This window comes from Camellia sinensis, chromosome 5 (assembly GCF_055761805.1).
Source record: "Camellia sinensis isolate YWXY chromosome 5, ASM5576180v1, whole genome shotgun sequence".
In the NCBI taxonomy this organism is placed as follows: domain Eukaryota; kingdom Viridiplantae; phylum Streptophyta; class Magnoliopsida; order Ericales; family Theaceae; genus Camellia; species Camellia sinensis.
The window spans coordinates 18462854-18482370 of NC_138965.1; the positions used below are offsets into that span (position 1 = coordinate 18462854).

The 19517-nt window shown below is 38.0% G+C and overlaps 1 protein-coding gene across 1 annotated transcript; it reads right to left on the minus strand.

Moving 5' to 3' along the window:
• Positions 1 to 2971: 2971 nt before the first annotated feature.
• On the minus strand, positions 2972 to 18058 carry LOC114319811 (NADP-dependent D-sorbitol-6-phosphate dehydrogenase). Its single transcript, XM_028266868.2, has 6 exons — positions 17761 to 18058; positions 16388 to 16482; positions 16151 to 16268; positions 4568 to 4700; positions 3558 to 3777; positions 2972 to 3420 (listed from the first exon to the last, which is right to left on the minus strand). Exons 1-6 carry the CDS (start codon positions 17891 to 17893, stop codon positions 3190 to 3192), a joined length of 930 nt encoding a protein of 309 aa, XP_028122669.2. The 5' UTR covers positions 17894 to 18058; the 3' UTR covers positions 2972 to 3189.
• Between the last annotated feature and the right edge of the window lie 1459 nt (positions 18059 to 19517).

Genomic DNA, 19517 nt, shown 5'->3' on the forward strand with positions numbered 1-19517 from the left:
CTTCTGTTCAGACACCTTAGCTTTGATATTTTTTCCCTTTGCTCCTCGTACCCACGAACAAACTTCGCCGGAGCTGACCGCCACCTCTCTTCCTACAGTCCTATTTGCCACTTCAAAAAACAATCTACACACATTTGAGTGAACTGCCCGTAATTCTCGGGATATTCTTCTAAGGAGTACAACATTGTATACCAAAACAATCAACAACAAAAAAAGACTGAAAATGAGGGACGAAACAAGGTACCAAAAAACAACTTCATCACAATAGCTATCCCACTGCAAAAGCGTATTCCTCTTTGCCATAAAATATTTTATGGTACCAAATATAAAGCAATAATGGACTGCGTGTAAGGACGAAGATTCTCCATTCAAAATAATTCAAACACATATATTTTCCCTTCTTTGCTTTATGTTTATCATTCTGTAGGAATATTTACTTTACAACCACGCAAACCACCAAAAAAGCGACACGTGTATAGCATTATCTGGCAAATGAATCAAAAGTACTCGCACCATTCACACCTGGGCCCGGGTGTGACTTCCTTTTAACCACATCCATACACGTGTCCATAAGTACAACAATGGACAGCCTAAATCAACGGGAGGGGGGGCGCTAGTAATATTAATACAGTGTCCCCCCAGTCACACCACTCACACCATTCACACCAGGTTTTTTAACTAATAGGGAGGCCTTGTATGGCTGGTGTGAGTTCACTATTTACCACTACAAAATGCCTCGCCAAGCCTCTTTCCATTTTTATGCCAAGAATGTTTTTCTCACCTATCCACAATGTCCATGCCCAAAAGAACAACTCTTAGAATTCCTCCAATCCCTTCTCCAACTAGTCTGTCAGCCATACTACATACTTGTCGCAAGAGAGCTCCACGAAGATAGAAACCCTCACCTCCATGCCATGGTTCAATGCACGAAGAAAATTCAAACCTCCAACCCGAGATTTTTCAATCTCACTAGAACCAACGGCAGAATCTATCATCCAAATATAGAAAAACTTCACTCGCCAATAGCAAGTTGACAGTATATACAGAAAGGGGACGAGTTCGTCGAATGGGGAGAATTTTCATCTAAGGGGAAAAATCCTTCGAAAAACAGAGACGAACTCTAGAGGGGAATATTTGGAGAAGCAGAAACGGAGGAATAATTCTTTGCACTCTGTAAAGAAAGATGTCCCACCGATTACGTCACAAAATACCCCCAATTAAAAATATTTTCGAGGCATCATTACAAAAGAGAGAGGCCCTATATACTAGCCCCTTTAATTCATTTCCTTTCTTAAATGAAGAAGTAAAAAAATAGACAAAAAATAATATTTTGTTTGTAAGTCAAAATTTCGTTCTGTACTAGTTATGTCAAAATTGTTATCTCTCTGCTTGGAGAAAAGACGACTTCCTTAGATTAGGGATACACAAAAATAATATCAACAATTTATATGCTGACGAAGAACTCTCCTCCTTTTCTGATAAGAGGAACCAGAACAGAGGGTTATCCGCTCAATCTCCCTCTACCTCGAAGAACCCTCAAGAACAGGCAAAACCGCCTAGGCCAAAAGCCTCGGACGACACAATTACTTCTCCGATAGAATAAACTTCAAGAATTACGACCAAGACGCCGTGTACAGTGTCATAGACGACATTAAATACTCGACAGTCCCCAACCAGCTATAGCTTTTGCACAATATTTTTCTCACCATCCAACCAAAATTTTCTCACCTCCACCAAATTTTCTCTCTCCCCTTGAGTAAACTTGTCTTCTGCAGGAAAATTTTCGAAGGGAACACAACTTTAACATGAAAATTTTTCTCCTTCTGATCAACATAATTCAAGTGGGTACAACTTGGCACAACAACCAAGCAACAGAATCAAATCAAATCAGGCTCACAATTAAGTACTCTTTTTGGAGTTAGTTTTTTTACTTTTTTTTTTTTTAATTTAGACTTATTTGTCTTTAATATTTTTTTGAAAAAAATGTCAAATTTGAATAATTTGAAAAAAAATTAAAATTGAATATTAACAAAAAAAATAGAAAAGACGAATAAACAAATTTTTTTGTATTTTTAAATTTGACTTATTTTCATCTTTGATGAATTTTTTAAATTTATTATTATTATTATTATTTTAATTTTTAGAATCATCTATTCTAGATAAACTTTAAAAAAATCAAAAAAGTTAGAAAAAACAAAATAAGTTGAAAAAATATGCCTAATCAACACAACAGCCAATACACTGAATACGAGCAGGCTAAGTGTTTAGGTATAAGTTTATTTATTTATTTATTTTGGAATAAATATATTTAATAAAGTAGGATAAGAATCCATCATCAGTTTCTCTGAACCCTGTACTTCATTTTGATTTTCAGTAGACTGATATGTGCATTGCAGTGACAGCAACTCAACAACTTTACCAGCGTTCTCCGGAAAATGAAAACAGAAAATGAAAACAAAAACACAATCAGACAGGCCATTTTACGACAAGCATTGCACGATAACATCTAGCATCCAAAGTGGCTCTCACTGTCCAAAGCCGCATGCTCATTTCCCTACCGTTATGAGAGAGAACCACAGAAACTGGATAAAAATTGAACCCACGATGAATAATGTAAATGAGATATTGTGTCCATTACTGGTCCATCTTTTAAACGCACCAAGTATGGATGATGTGCCCTATTGACGTAAAAATAGATCAAAGCTGACTCAAAAGTTGGATCAAGAGGCTTTTATTCCAACATAAGGAGCATTCGCTCTACTTCTTCCCTTCAGGTTTATAGATTTTAGCTGGATGTAGTTAGGGTAGAGGTGGGTATGCCAAAGAAAATGACCTTGTCAAGCTTGACGCACGTGGTGACATACAGAAAGACAGGACTCACATTCTCTGCAAGAAGACAGAAGCCAGAACCGAACAAAACAATACACAAGCATCTCATAACTAGTTTTAACAAGCATTGCATGATGACATCTAGCATCCAAAGTGGCTTTAATTGTCCAAAGTTCAATCCACCACATGGTTCCACCGGCATGTAATTTCAGGGTGGTGGATCAGTTTCGTCATAAGTTTTAAATGTGTTCTATGTATAGAATCATTGATAGATCTAACCAACTTCTGAAAATCACCGTTTCTTCACATTTTATTCTTCAGCATAACATGAAACGAATCACTCACTCACAATTGCCATAGTTATGCATATACATCAATGCCCCAAAATTTCGCAGGTTGATTAGTCCGATAGTTCCTGTCAATGCTTTTGATCAGGTCCATGTCCTCCTTGGTCAACTCGAAGTCAAGCACTTGGATATTCTCCTTCAATCTCTCGATTTTTGATGACTTTGGAATGACAACAGTACCCCGTTGGATACCCCAGCGCAGAACAATCTGGGCCACAGTCTTTTTGTATTTCTCCGCTAGACCCTGAAACCATAGAAGCAAAGACAAAATCATTTTGGTGCATTTACATTCATAAAAGTAAATTCTTATTTGATCATGAGAACAATCACTTTACTGCCCACTGAGACTCTGAGAGAGGAAGTTTTTGAATTCTAACTTACTTTGAGAACGGGATCATCCAAACATGATACAGTACCAAACAATTCGGTGTTAGCCACAGCGCCTCCTAGAGGTGTGTGGGCTGTGACACAGATACCATGCTTTTGACAGAATTTGACAAGCGAATCACGCTGGAAGTAGGGGTGTGTTTCAATCTGGTTCACAGCAGGCTTCACCTTGGAATAAGCCAAGCAATCTCTAGTTAAGAAGATGTCGTAGTTGCTGCAAACAAAATTTTCTTATGAGAGCCAGATTTCAAACTCATAAAATGTCCAAGAACTAACCTACATTGTTACTTGCATTGAACGTGAACGGAAACGTAGTAGGCCACATGCTCTAAAATGTGGTACAATAAGAATAGACTTATAGATTACACCATCAAAATTTACGGTACTTCTAGAATAATTTTCTTTCAACAAATTAAGTGCCCAATAAAATGTTTTTTTTTCTTTTCAAATTAATCATGTAGTAACACATGTTTATGTCCCTTTTTTGACGTTGTCCAGTCAAAATTTCACTCACCTTAAATTTTAGTTCATTATATTTTATTTTTGTCTAGTCAAAACTTCACTCACCTTAAATTTTAGTTCACTATAATTTTTCTTTTCTTTTCTTTTCTTTTCTTTGAATTTCCAGTCAAAACTTCCAAGGAAACCTTTAGGAAACATATTGGAAGAAAAGTTTTTGGAATCGCTTTGGATTACTAAATTTACCGTTTTGAAACAAAAATAAAACATGTTTCCGAAAGTGTGTTCCAAAACATAATTCACTAGAGTATTAGCGCTTTCTAGTAGCACTTATTGAGACAGTAGAAATGAATAGTTTGAACTCTAAACAACTACCTATATAAGATCAAACTAACCATAGGCATTCAACAGGAGAAATTCACTTTAAAACAAAATTTTGTTATGATCTCAATAGACAAGGAATTGTCCAAGTGTACATTGCAAGGTTGTGTGGGAAAGCATTATGATAATAGCAAATGAAGACGCATAATGGTAGATGAATGCACCTGATCCCTACGCTGCGAACCAAACCCATTGAAACCAGGCTTTCCATAGCATGCCAGGTAGTTTCCAAGGTTATCGTTGTGTCTATGTCCAGCACACCATCATCACCCAAAGCACTGTCAGTTGTACCAACTCCTGCAATTTAAGTCGGAAAAAATTCTTGAAAACTAATTTAAGGACGAGAAATATCTTAAAGATTTCAATCCGAAAATCAAGCAATTATAGAATCAGCCCAGATTGCCCGACGTATTTAGGATCTCTAAACAAGACATATCAGGGAGGGATGTTGGGACTCATTGATCAGCAAATTTTAATCCCATAGACCATTCCCTTAAAACTTAAGGTTTTGTTTGGATCTTAGATTTGAGTAGAGATTTAAAGGTGATTTTGGATGATATAAATAAGTGTACTTTTTGATTTTTTACGAAAAGATGTGCAGAAAAGTGGAGAGGTGATGTGATGGAAAAAAAGATAAAAAGATAAAAAGTGTGTACTTATTAGTACACCCCAAACAAGGCCTTATGGAGAAAAAAGAACAAAGATACAAAATAGCTTTTATTTTTATCAAATTTCCTCTCTCTTTTCCTTTCCATCCAAAAATTCCTACTCAAATCAAGATCTTAATACTACCTTAGAAGTATATCCCCCAAGCAAACAAATCTTGGGTATGCATTTCCTCTTTAAGATGTGAGTGTGAGAATATTATGCTAATTATGTAAATATATTAGATTGATTGTGTGAATATTAGATTGATTGTAAAAATATATGTTTATTCTTATTTCCTTTTTTAGATTAGGTCTATATAACTCGATTGTACTCTTTGTATTATACAATTGAACATACAGATTATCATTTAGAAAACGTACATGGTATCAGAGCTAGGTTCAAAACCCTAGCAACCATGGTCAGATCTTCTCTAATTTGTTGAGTTCTTTAGTTCAGCTTTTTGGATCCATGTGACTCATCTGAGCTTGAGTCAACCCATCTGGTTTGTGGTTCTCTAGTTCATCTGGTTCGAGATTGGGTTTGGTTCGTCAGAGCCTCACGATCGCTGAGTTCATGGTGGCTTGGGTTATGCATTAATTGGTTCGTCTCTGTCAGTGTTTTTAAAGGCTCAAGGCGCACTAAGGCGCTGAAGGTCTCTCGGGGCCTAGGCGCAAGGCGCAAGGCGAGGCGCGGGCATTATTGAAGTAAGGCGCACAGTCTTCGTAAAAAATAGAAAAATTAATATAGACTGATCATTCATAGTACTTAGACAATTTTTTAAAAAATAAAAAGTAATCAAGATTTAAGATTCAAGACAAAATATAAAATAATTCTCAAAGCCATGAAAGTACATATTACATAACATTCCAATTTTCAAAGATCAAATAATCCACATTCAATAAAATAAAAACATAAACACTAAACATCCAAAACATAAATATCCCACAAATACTAATATATGTCTTAACACTTGAAAACATCAATATCAAAAGAAATGGTAGGTTTGGTCGGTGTCAGTCAATCATCATCCTTAACATCATTGACATTGATCTCAACGACATCATCATCTTCATCTTCATCTTCATCTTCCATGTCCATGTCATCGAAATCAGGCAACATATTCATTTCTTCTGTGTCTTTTTTTTTGACATGAACTCTCTAATCTCTTCTCTTACATGAGAAGGACACTTCGGGCAAACAGTAACATTCCTATAACCTCCCGCAAGGTGTTGTTTCACCCGATAAACACCTCCATTTGATACTTTACCACAAAAATTACACTCAAACTTGTTTAAATTATTCTCCTCCACCAAATGGGCATATTGCCACGCCGGATCTTTTCTATTACTTTCCGATGTCATTTTCTACTTAGTACTTACTACACAACACAAAAAATAAATAACAGAAAAACAATTTCAGTATAATGAATGTAATGTATGTTATGTGATGAATTAATTAAAGTATGTAATGTATGAATCAATTTTCTATTTTTTTAATTAATGATGAATTAATTAATTAATGTACATTACATTCCATTACATTCATTCCTATGTTACATTATTTTTTCTATTAATGTATGAATTAATTAATGTATGTAATGTAATGTATGAATTAATTAATGTTATGATTCAATTTTCTATTTTTTTAATTAACGTATGAATCAATTTATGAATTAATTAATGTTATGATTCAATGTATGTAATGTAATGTATGTAATGTATGAATTAATTAACTTATGAATCAATTTTCTATTTTTTAAATTAATGATGAATTAATTAATTTCAGTATAATGATGAATCAATTTCAGTATAATCATAATGAATGTAATGTATCTATTTTTTTATTTATGTATGTATGAATTAATTTATTTATTTATTTATGTAATAATCATAATGAATGTAATAATCATTAATGGAAAAAAAAAAGAAAAGAAAAAGAAAGTCGAAAGAAGAAGAAGCAAATAATTGAAATAATTGAAAAAAAAAAGAAAAAGAAAAAATAGATCCACTGAAGAAAAAATAGAAAAAATAGACTCAACTCAAATAATTGGAAAAAAAAAAAAAAAAAAGGAAAAAGCAAAACAAAAAATAGAGGAGACAAAAAACAAGAAGTTGAAGTCGAAGGCAAAAAAAAGAAAAGGAAAAAAAAAAAAAAAATGAAAGTCGAACCAGTGTAGAAGACGAAGAAGAAGGAGAAGGGGAGAGAGAGTCGAACCTGCGAAGCCGAAGTCGATCCAGTGTCGCAATCGAAGTCCAGCTCTTGTGTCGCAGTCGTAATCGCAGACGAAGTCCAGCTCGAACTCGATTGCGAGGCGAAAGAAGAAAGACGACTTCGATTAGGGTTCATCTAAGTCCTATTTGGCTCATATGGTACATGAGTTCTAATCCTCTGTGATTACGAGCCATTCGAAAGGTTTATCTCAGTCGTTAGATCAGATCTACAAATTAAACACTCAGTCGTGCCTAGGCGAGGGCCTTGCGCCTTTCTCGCCTTGCTCAAGTCGCGGCTAAGGCACTCGCCTGGCTCAAGTCGCCTCGCCTGGTACCTGTACAGGCGCAGATGGTGCGCCTCGACTCGCCTTGCGCCTAGGCGCAACTTTAACAACACTGGTCTCTGTTCTTTCAGTTGCGATTCATCTGATCAGTTCTCTCTTGACTCGTCAAGACTGTCTAGATTGCAATCGAAATCCTGTTTGTTCAATTTCTAATTCTAATTTGGATTCGCGACACAGCTTTCTCTCTAGTTTTGGTTTCCAGCGTCTGCATCAAAGAGATGGAGTTTGAGATCGTGACACCCATACCTGTTGGTGTTCGCGATCTCCATTTTCTCTCTAGTTGTGCTTCATGATCTCTCTCTTTCTCACTCTTGTTTTATTTGTGGTCTTGTTCCTCTGGCTCTCTAGTATCCGTGGTCCGCCAAATAAGTTTTGTGCTTATTACACTGTGACCACATCAGTACAAGTTTTGTGGTGATCTAGTTCTAATTGTCTGTTTATTACCCTTTGCCCCCTGATTTGACTATTTTGGACTTATTACACTTAAACCCTTCATCTCTCTGATTATTACACGTTAGCATATTATATTACCATATTACTATATGAGTTATTAGTGTGTAATTATTCTATGCCTCAGGACTGCCTTGTAATTTTTACAAACTTTAATCTTCATTAATATAAATAGGGGATAATATCCTAATCAAACCCGCAGCTGGTTACTCTCTACAATCATCATGGTATCAGAGCTAAACCCTAATACCTAACCCTAGCTACCCACACTGTTCCTATTACAAATCGGCGCCACCAGCCACCACCGGAGGGGCTTCAGCTCACGCTGACTCCACCCTGAGGGGCTTCGGCTCACGCCAACAAAGACCCACGTAGTTTCAGGTGGGTTGATGCCTGTCTAGGGTTTCGGCTCACCCTTGTTGATCGAAATTAGCACCAACGATCACTCTAGGGTTTGAAACTTACCTGGATTGGTCCTCTGCCTCAGTCAACTCCTCCGATGCCATCGTCTCTTTTCGCAACTTCAATCGTCGCTCATCGTCAGTCGATCTCCTTTGCTTGGTCAGTTCGTCGATCTCCTCTGTCTTCGTCAATCTCCTCTGTCAGTACAGTTTGTCCTCTTCAGTCGATCCTCACTTCGTCGATCTTCTCAGTTCGTCGATCTCCTCAGTTCGTTGATCTTCTTCGTCAATCTCCTCTGTCGCCTCCTCTTCTCTGGTATAACCTCTGTTTGGTCTTACCTCTGCTATGTCGTGTATAGGCTTTGTTTGATCTTCAACACAGTTTGTCCACCCAAAAAAAAAAAAAAACTTTATGGTTTCTTAATTTTGTTATGCCTTTATAGTGGTCATTGTACCTGTTCTTTCACCACCACCTTCCGGGTTTGTGATTGCCACTAGTTTTGTTATGGGTTCGGTAGTATAGTATTCATAGCAAATTCCACCAGTGTGTCCCCTACTTCTCAAACACCTAGGAGTGAGAGTCCCATTATACCTATTACCATGCCTGAGAACCCCAACCCTAGTCTGAAAATCACCACCTCTCTATTTAATGGTCAGAACTATCTAGCATGGTCTCAAAGTTTGACTATATTTTTGAAGAGCAGAGGAAAGATAGGATATGTTGATGGCAGGACACAGACACCTAGTACCACTGACCTGGGTTATGACCAATGGGAGATTACCAACTCTTTGATTATGGGTTGGCTTATTCATTCGATGGTTCCAGAAATTGGTGAGGGCTACTTGTCTATGGAGACTGCCCAGGATGTTTGGGATGCTGTGGCTGCCACCTATTCCCGCAAAGAGAATTTCTCACAGGCATTTGAGTTGCGCCGCTCTATTAAGAGCTCACTTCAGGGGGAGCAGACTGTCCTTTAGTATTTCACCTTCCTCACCAACGGCTGGAAACGCCTTGATCACCTGTAAGACTATAAGCCTGTTTGTCCTGCTAATTCTGTCGGGTATAAGAAGTTCATCGCACAAGAACGGGTCTTTAAATTTCTGGCAGGCCTAAATGTGGAGTATGATCCAATTAGGGGTCGAGTTCTAGGTATGGACACTCTTCCTTCACTTCAGGAGGCATTTGCCTATGTACAAAATGAAAAGAGTCGCCGGTCTGCTATGATGTCCCCTGTCTCTACTGACCGCTCAACATTACTATCTGCTCCTCGAGATGGCCTCAGCCTGACTCCCATCCCTCCGTCTGCTGCTAAGGAGTCTTTATTCTGTGATTATTGTAAGAAGCCACGGCATACGCGTGAGACGTGTTAGAAGCTTCATGAGACTCCATCCGGGGGTCGAGGTGATCGATCTAGTTCTAGAGGAGGTCGGTCAGGCCAGTCTAGAGGACGTGGCTCCTATTCCCGAGCTTATTAGTCTAGTGCCGTTGATACACTTAATTCTAATTCTGCTTCCATTGGCCAAGCTTCTGATGCTGAGCTTGAGGATACTCTGCGCCAATTGCTGGACCGCCGGTCTTCTACTGTTCTCAGTACAGCTTCCTTGTCATTTGCCTACTCAGGTAACTTAGCCTCTTCTCCTTGTGTTTTCGTATGTCATAAGTCTTTGCCTTGGATTATTGATTCTGGTGCCTCAGATCATATGTCTGGCTCCTCTGATCTTTTCTCTGCCTATAAGCCCTCTTCAGGTCAGGACAAAGTTAGAATTGCAGATGGTACTGTTTCTTCCATTTCTGGAAAATGTTTAGTCCAAGTCACTCCTACCATACCTCTATCTTCTGTTCTCCATGCTCCTAATTTTTCTGTTAATCTGTTATCCTTGAGTCGTCTTACCCAGGATTTGAATTGTAGTGTGACGTTTTTTTCCTGATCATTGTCTTTTTCAAGACCTTGTCACGAGAAGGACGATTGGCAGTGGTGGTGCAGCAAATGGTCTCTACTTCCTGGATCAACCGGACAAGCTTGTTTATTCTTCCACCACGTCTTCTACTACCCCCGCTGATTTATAGCTGTGGCATCGGTGTCTTGGGCATCCTTCTTTTTATTTACTTAAGCATTTATTTCCATCTGGTTTCGCAAATCATCATGTGTCTGAATTTCTTTGTGAGTCTTGTCAACTTGGAAAACAACACAGAGCTTCTTTTGCTCCCAGTTTTAATAAAAGTTTAGTTCCTTTTTCATTAATACATTCTGATGTTTGGGGTCCCTCTCGTGTTATGTCTGTGAAAGGTCAGCGATGGTTTGTTACATTTATTGATGATTTTTCTCGTACTACTTGGGTGTATCTCATGAAAGATAAGAGTGAGGTTTTCTCTGTATTTCGCAATTTTCATAAGACGATTTGTACTCAGTTTGGGGCCACTGTCAAACCATTTTGTTCTGATAATAGTAGGGAAATACCTCTGTCGAAGAAATATTTAGCTAATGAGTTTGAAATCAAAGACTTGGGAAGCTTGAAGTATTTTCTAGGAATTGAAGTTGCTCGCTCCAAGGATGGGATATTTATCTCACAGAGAAAATATGTGCTTGACCTGTTGAAGGAAACTGGGATGCTTGGCTGCAAGGCATGTGACACTCTACTGGAACCCAATCAAAAATTGGGGGATGATGAAGGATGAGAAGCTGTTGATAGGGGGAGCTATCAGTGATTAGTGGGTAAGCTCATTTACCTATCTCACTCCCGTCCTGATATTGCTGTTGTTGTCAGTGTGGTTAGTCAGTTTATGCATACTCCTCATCAGATTCACTTCGAGGCTGTCATGAGAATCTTGAGGTACTTGAAGTCTGCTCCTGTTAAGGGTCTTTATTTTTCAAAGTATGATCATCTTCGTGTGGTAGCCTACACAGATGTTGATTGGGCTGGATCAATAACTGATAGGAGATCGACTTCAGGGTATTGCACCTTTGTTTGAGGCAATCTAGTTACTTGGAGGAGTAAGAAACAGAATATGGTTGCCAGGTCAAGTGCAGAAGCTGAGTTTAGAGCTATGGCACAAGGGGTGTGTGAGCTTTTATGGATCAGGTTCTTGTTGAGTGATCTAGGTATTGATCAGACGGACACCATGCGGTTATACTGTGATAATAAGGCCGATATCAACATCGCTTACAATCCGGTTCAACATGACAAGACAAAACATGTTGAGATTGATCGTCACTTCATTAAAGAGAAACTCACTGGTGGTACCATTTGTACTCCTTTTGTCCAGACTGGTGATCAACTTGCTGACATTCTCACCAAGAGGGTTGGGAATAAGCCATTTCATGACATATTAGACAAGCTGGGCATGAGAGATATCTTCGCACCAGCTTGAGGAGGAGTGTTAGCATATTATATTATCATATTACTATCTGAGTTATTAGTGTGTAATTATTCTATGTCTCAAGGCTCCCTTGTAATTTTTACAAACTTTAATCTTTATTAATATAAATAGGGGATGATATCCTAATCAAACCCTAAGCTGGTTACTCTCTACAATCATCATTACGATGTCTCTGGCTTTTAACGAGCATGCCTTCTTCCATCAAAGGGGCCATTAGAAGCATCAGTGTCCCAAGAAGGGAAGTCTGTTTGCCTCATCGTCTCAGTAGTTTCAGATCCAATTCCGCACCCCTCTTCAGAGTACTTTTCGACCTCCCGTCGATTTTACTGCATCTTTGGCTTTTGGCTTCCTTGAGTACTCAGATTAGTCAGTTTCAGCATATACTATCTACCTCCCAGACATCCCTGTCTGTCTTCATTGTTTCCTCTCTTCATTCGGGTTTGTTTAGGTCTTCTTCAAGTATCTCTTCGTCTGTCTGGATTTTTAACTCTGGCACCTCTCATCATATGACTCCTCATCTCTCCTTATTTCAAAATTGTATTCCTCTTACCTTTCCTATTACTGTCAATACTGCTAATGGGTCTGTTATATCTGTTGGATCCGTCCTATCATCTGTATGTCTGCTGTCTCTATTCCATCTGTCTTATATACTCCTCAGTTATCTGTCATTTTATTATCTATCAGCCAGCTTAATGCCTCCTGTTTTAATGTTTCTTTTCTTCTTCTATCTGGTATGTGCAGGATCGGATGTCCAAACGGCAGATTGGGGCTGACCATAGAATTAGACCTCTATGTGGTGAAGAGTTTGCATCTGCCTATGACTATCTCTCCGACTGCCTTTTCCTCCTTTCAGTTAGATTCTTTGTCAAGTCATTTCTATTTGTGGCATTCCAGATTAAGGCATTTGTCTACTGAGCGCCTACGGTCTTTAACTCAATCAGGTATATTGGGTAAAGTTTCTCCTAGTCAACTTAACAAGTGACTAGGGTGTAAACTTGCTAAAATGACAGTCTTACCTTTTCAACAAAGCACTTTTATATCTGATACACCGTTTTGTTTAGTTCATACTGATGTTTGGGATCCTTCTTCTGTTCTCATTAAAAAGGGTTCTGCATACTATGTGTCATTTGTTGATGACTGCACTCGTTACACTTGGATTTATCTTATGACTCATGAGTCTGACTTCTATCAGATATATCGTACTTTTCAATCTATGGTCACTATACAGTTTGGGTCTACTATTAAATTGTTACGGTCTGACTTGGGTGGAGAATATTTTAAAACTGAGTTCTGTGAATATTTGGCTAATTTGGGTACCATTCACCAGACTTCATATACTGATACACCTTCCCAAAATGGTCGCATTAAGCGTAAACATCATCATTTCCTTGAGGCAGCTAGGTCTCTCCTTCTCTCTGCCTCTGTTCTGGCTCCATTTTGGGGTGAGGCAGTTCTTACAGATGCTTTTCTTCTCAACCGTATGCCTACTTCCATTCTCTCTGGTTGGTCTCCTTATGAGACTCCGTTTTCTCAACTTTCCCAATTACTTCATCCTTCGTGTATTTGGGTCTACTTGTTTTGTCCTTTTACCCCGTAAAGGTAGGACCAAACTGAGTACCCGGTCTGTCTTGTGTGTCTTTTTGAGGTTACAGTCTCACTCAAAAAGGTTATCGCTATTATGACCCTATTTCCCGTCGCCTATATGTCCCCCGCCATGTTACCTTTCTTGAATGTCTACCTTACTTTCAGCTTTTTCCTCTTACAGCCCCAATTTCCAAAAAGGATTTGGTTCATATTGATCCATTTCCTTCTGAGGTCCCTCTTGATGAGCACGTCGTTGCTATTCCCCATGAGCTTGTTCCCTCTCCTCCTCATCTCGCCTGACCCCCATAAGTCTATTCCTTCTTCTCCTCATCCTACTCCCCCACCTGCTCCTTCTCCTCCTCCGTTGTTAGTCTATTCTCGTCACAAGGCTCTCCCTCCACCAGTTGTCTTTGTCCCTTCTACTGATCCCCTTGCTTTTGACGACTCTGATCTTGCTAACTGTAAGTATCCTCTTTGCATCCGTAAATAGGTCGTCAAACTAGATTTTGCTAAAACATGTTTTTCTCCTTCATATTGTATCTTTTTGTCTGCTATTCACTCTTTTTCAGAACATCAGTCTTACAAGGAGGCCTGTCAAAATCCTAATTGGGTTCGAACTATGGAGGATGAATTGTCTATTTTGCAGAAAACTATTACTTGGGAGCTAATCCCATTGCCTACTAGCAAAAATCTGGTTGGTTGTAAATAAGTCTATAAAGTCAAGACTCACTCTAATAGTTCTTTTGAGCACTACAAAGCTCGCCTGATTGCCAAAGGTTTCTCACAGGAGTATGGTATTGAATATGAGGAGACCTTTGCCTTTGTTGCCAAGATGACTACTATTCGTACTTTAATTTATGTTGTTGTTGTTCGTCATTGTTGTTCGTCATTAGCCACTCTATCAGACGGATGTTAATAATGCTTAATGGCCATCTCACTAAGGAGGTTTACATACGTCCTTCCCCTGGCCTGTCTCATTCCTCTGGACATGTTTGTCGTCTTCGGCACGCTCTGTATGGTTTAAAACAATCCCCTCATGCTTGGTATGATCGCTTTCAGGCCGTTGTCACTTAGCTTGGGTTTAATCCTTGTGCTCAGGATTCTACTTTGTTTTTCATTCACACCTCTGCAGGTTTTGTTGCCCTGTTACTGTATGTGGATAATATAATCATCACTGGCTCGGACTCTTCTGCTATCTCTAAGTCAAGCAACATTTCTTCCGCACCTTCGAAATGAAAGATCTGGGCCCCTTACGGTATTTTCTTAGTATTGAAGTCGCTTCTTCTCCTAAAGGTTACTTTTTATCTTAAGCTAAGGTTTCGTTTGGGAACAAGTTATTTTAGTAACTTTTTGACTTTTTATGAAAAGATATGCAGAAAAGTAAAAAGAGTGATGTGACCTTATAGTGACTTTTTGGCTTTTTAGCTAAAATTGAAGGTTGCCAAACGAGGCCTAGGCATGCAAATGGGGTTATTCACCGTGCCGGTCTTACTAACATTAAAATTTCTGATACCCCCATTGAGCTTAATGTGAAGCTTAACACTGCTAATGGTGTCCCTCTGGGTGATCCTACTTTATATCGAGAGCTTATGGATTGCTTAGTCTATCTAACTGCCACTCACCCTGATCTTGCCTATGTTCATGTAATTAGCTAGTTCGTTTCTGCTCCTTGTTCTATATATTGGGCTGCTTAGGTTCGCATTCTTCGCTATCTCCAAGGTACTATATTTCAAGGCTTATTGTTGTCCTCTACTTCCTCTTTAGACTTTGTGGCCTATGCTGATTCTGATTGGGCTGCTGATGTTACTGATCGCAAATCTACTTCTGGCTTCTGCATGTTTCTTGGTGATTCCTTAATTTCTTGAAAGAACAAGAAACAGACTGTTGTTGCGCGTTCTACTGCCAAGACTGAGTACCGTGCTATGGCTCATGCCACTATTGAGATTGTTTGGCTTTATTGTCTCTTATCTGATTTTGGTGTATCTCAGTCTTCTCCAACCTCTCTTTACTGTGACAATCGCAGTGTTATTCATATTATCCATAACACTGTCTTCCATGAGCAGATGAAGCACATTAAGATTGATTGTCATTTTGTTCGTTAGCATTTGCAGTCTGGCTTTATCTTGCTTCCTTTCATCTCTTCGACACTTCAATTTGCTAACTTCTTTACCAAGACTCACACCACTGCTCGTTTTTAGTTCTTTCTTGGCAAACTCTCAGTATTTTCTACTAAAACACCTAGAGTTTGAGCAGGGGTATGAGAATATTATGCTAATTTTGTAAATATATTAGATTGATTGTATGAATATTAGATTGATTGTAAAAATATATATTTATTTTTATTTCCTTTTTTAGATTAGGTCTATATAACTCGGTTGTACTCTTTGTATTATACAATTGAACATACAGATTATTATTCAGAAAACTTACAAAGAGTTAATCCTCCACAAATCATTTACTAAGTACTTGAAAGAGCATAAATCCCTTTACCAACATCTATTCCCCTAGAAAGTGTCAATCCTAAGATCTCACCAATCCAAATTTCAATGTGCACCACTGTATTTGAGTTATCATTTAGCATTTCTAAGTTCTAAGAATCCATTATGTCATCACAGAAACATCTGGCCCATTAAGTTTCAAGTTTTTCACAAGCAATTTCACATCCCAGATTAAATGGCACGTAACAGGGAAAGAGAGATATATGAACCAAGAAAGGGCAGGCAGGAAGTACCAGTATGCCTCGTGGCTATAGGGAAGTGAACGAGGTATAGATCCAAATAACCTAGCTGAAGCTTCTTCAAACTGTCTTTACAGGCTTCAACAACATGTCCATGATCTGAATTCCAAAGCTGCAATCCAGACAGAGACAGAATACAATAAATTGTTGTCATTACCAAGAAAATGTGGGATTCACACCCCTGAGAAACCCAAAAAAGTACGGAGAAAACATAAATTTGCTATGACTGGCCTTGGTGGTAATGAAAAGGTCCTCCCTCTTAACAAGCCCTGTCTGAAATGCTTCTGCAAGTGCCTCACCAACTTCTGGTTCATTCTTGTAATCAGCTGAAAGCACAAACATATTAGACATCATCTACAACACACTGAAAAGGAAAGAAGAAAAAAAGAAAGGGGAGAGAGAGAGAGAGAGAGAGAGAGGATATAGTGTAAGCGAAACAAACTTGTAGATTAAGCCTTGTATATGTACTGGTTCTTCCTGATATTTATTTTGTATAGCAGCTCCAAGAGGAAGTACAATGTTTTTTTTATATCATTTAACAGTTATAAATTGTTTCTATATGCCATGGTCGGTGCTTCATCGCTTTAAGCAGGACAAAGTTCAAATTTCACACATGAAAGAACTAGAGATTCCACACAATTGCCATTATTTCATGTCTCTCTTTTTTTGGTAAGGTAAACTTTATTCAAGAAACAACAAGAAGACAAGGCATATACAAGCCCCAATGAAAAGGTAAAACCAAAAGCAAGAAAAACAGAAAAACTAATATCTGCTAGGACCCATGCCATTCCTTTCTCTGTTGGAGAAGGTTATAACAGCAGAAATGCTACCCATTAACAAATTTACAGTGAACATGCTAATGCTGTACTGATGAATCTTTGCTTTCATACATTTGGCCACTATTCTCATTTCTTTGTTCATTTTTTTCTCCCCCCAGGTAAGTAAGCTGTGGTTGTGGCTTTATTCAAAGTAATACGCCCAACAGTGCAAGGTCAGATTATGAGCCTCATCAAGGTTTATTGAGCCGTATATACTATTTTACAATAGGCATTATATTAAAGGAAGATTCACTTAGCTTGCCGTTAGCATCCTGGTGGCACGGTTCACAGAAACAGTTTCTCTAAAAATGGGTTTAAGTCCCAAACCGCATGGGTTTGAGCCACAAAAAACTAAAAATAGCGTAAAGTTGCATACATCTTGCCCTCTCCAAAGCGGGATTATCTCATTCACTGATTCGCCCTTTTTAATGACTCAGTTGCATCAGTGGACTAAGTAATGGCAAAATTAAAACATTATCCTTTCAAAATTTGAGCCCTCTTCAGCAACTCTTTTTCAATTAGAGATCAGAGATTTTAGGACTATGAAACTGCTACAATTATTCAGCCTTGAGAAATCAACATATATATCACAAAAATAAAACCCTAAAATCCCAATCTTACTTGAAAGTAAAATACATCCTCATATGACCCTACTCTACTCATCAATCACGAAACCAGCGAGTGAACAACAACACACTTGATTTACATTTCCATGTAAACTCAACTTACTCGGCCAAAACAAGATATATATATATATATATAGAGAGAGAGAGAGAGAGAGAGTACCAGCACAGTCGAAGTGGCGGTACCCCAACTTGAGAGCGTTGAAAAGGAGGGATTTGATGTCTTTGCCATCCATACGCCAGACGCCGAGGCCGATCATCGGCATCTTGAAGCCATTGTTGAGTGTTATCGCCATTTTCGAGAGTACCCAAAAAGCTTCAGACTCAGAGCTTTTGGCTGTGTGTGTTTCGGAGCTTTGATGATGATATGAATTATATTGAATTGATAATTGTCGATATTATTATTTTGAATATTGATATGGATCGTTTTTCTACCGAACCGTACTGAATTAAACGTGATTTTATCGAAGTATGAATTATTTTTAATTAATTCATATAAAAGTATTAAATTAATTATTTATTTATCATTTCAAATATTTTTAATCCTTCTATTTAATACATACTTTTCCATTCTTAAATTAATAAAAATCAAAATCAAAAATAGATTTCAAGAATAATAAATTAAAGTTAAAATTATATATAATAAGAGTTTACAAACTTAATTTATAAAGATGATAAGGTTAATTAATTGAGGTTAATAATTTATTATACTTATTAATATCATTAAATTATTAGATTTTATATATTATAAACACAATATATGTTGAAGTGGTCGGTTTCTGTTTAGATCGGTATACAAGGTGCTTAAACCGATATCAAACCGAAAACTAAAAAAAATCAAATTTAAAAACCACACGGACCGATTCTTGCTAAAAAAACAAACCAAATATAGCTAGTTTGGTCCAGTTCAATCGGTTTGGTCGATTTTTTCAATTTTTCTTATATCCCTATTAACGGGTGGCACACACAATGAGTGCGCAATTCAGATAACTAACAATGAAAATAAATAATAAAGAATTTAATATCATAATATGTATGTTGCTTAAGTGATAAGTGTATTTTAATGAAACTCAAGGTTTTGGGTTTAAAACTTGTTTACGTTGTGTATAACAATTTTTTTTATTTTAACATATATAAAGTTGTTACGTGATATGAGAAGAAGAAGGTTTCAATAAACTAATTTAAGCTTTCACTTAATAATAGGGAAAATTATTGATAAATCTCATTTAGAAGTGTTTTAACCCAAGAAGTCCATGAATGAATTTTTTAACCCATTTAGTCCCATGTATGTATAGTTTTATTCCATAAAGTCTTTTTTCTTGATTTACACTATTTTCTTGGACACCTATGCCCTTATATTTAATTTTGATACCCTTATAAATATTTTTTGAACAGTTAGCAATTTTATGATGTGAACATTCATATTTTTAAATTCACATTGGTAGGAATGTAAAATTGGCCCGTGGGCGACCCGAAACCCGTCTGCGAACCGGGGCAGGTCCGACCCGTTGACAATGTGAATATTCACATTGACATGTTAACATTCCCATTAATAGGAGTGTAAAATTGGCCCGCGTCCCGTGGCTGCGCGAAACCCGCCCGCGGTCCATGGGCGGCCCGGTCCGGGCCATTGACATGTTAACATTCACATTGATAAGAGTATAAACTTGGTCCGCGGCCCGGGGCGGGCCCGGCCCGGCCCGTTGACAATGTGAATATTCACATTGACATGTTAACTTTCACATTGATAAGAGCATAAAATTGGTCAGCGTCCCATGGGCGGCCAAAAACCCCCTAGCGGCCAAGGGCCGGCCCGGCCCGGCCCGGCTCGTTGACAATGTGAATATTCACATTGACATGTTAACATTCATATTGATAGAAGTGTAAAATTAGCCCGTGCCCCGTGGCTGCCCGAAACCC

Excerpts from the sequence above, each read along its gene's own strand:
- LOC114319811 (XM_028266868.2), bottom strand. The coding sequence starts at position 17,893 with ATGGCGATAACACTCAACAATGGCTTCAAGATGCCGATGATCGGCCTC. Across the intron at positions 4,701-16,150 it reads TATAGCCACGAGGCATACTG|GAGTTGGTACAACTGACAGT; the intron begins GTACTTCCTGCC and ends CTTAAATTGCAG. Across the intron at positions 3,421-3,557 it reads TGGATGATCCCGTTCTCAAA|GGTCTAGCGGAGAAATACAA; the intron begins GTAAGTTAGAAT and ends CTATGGTTTCAG.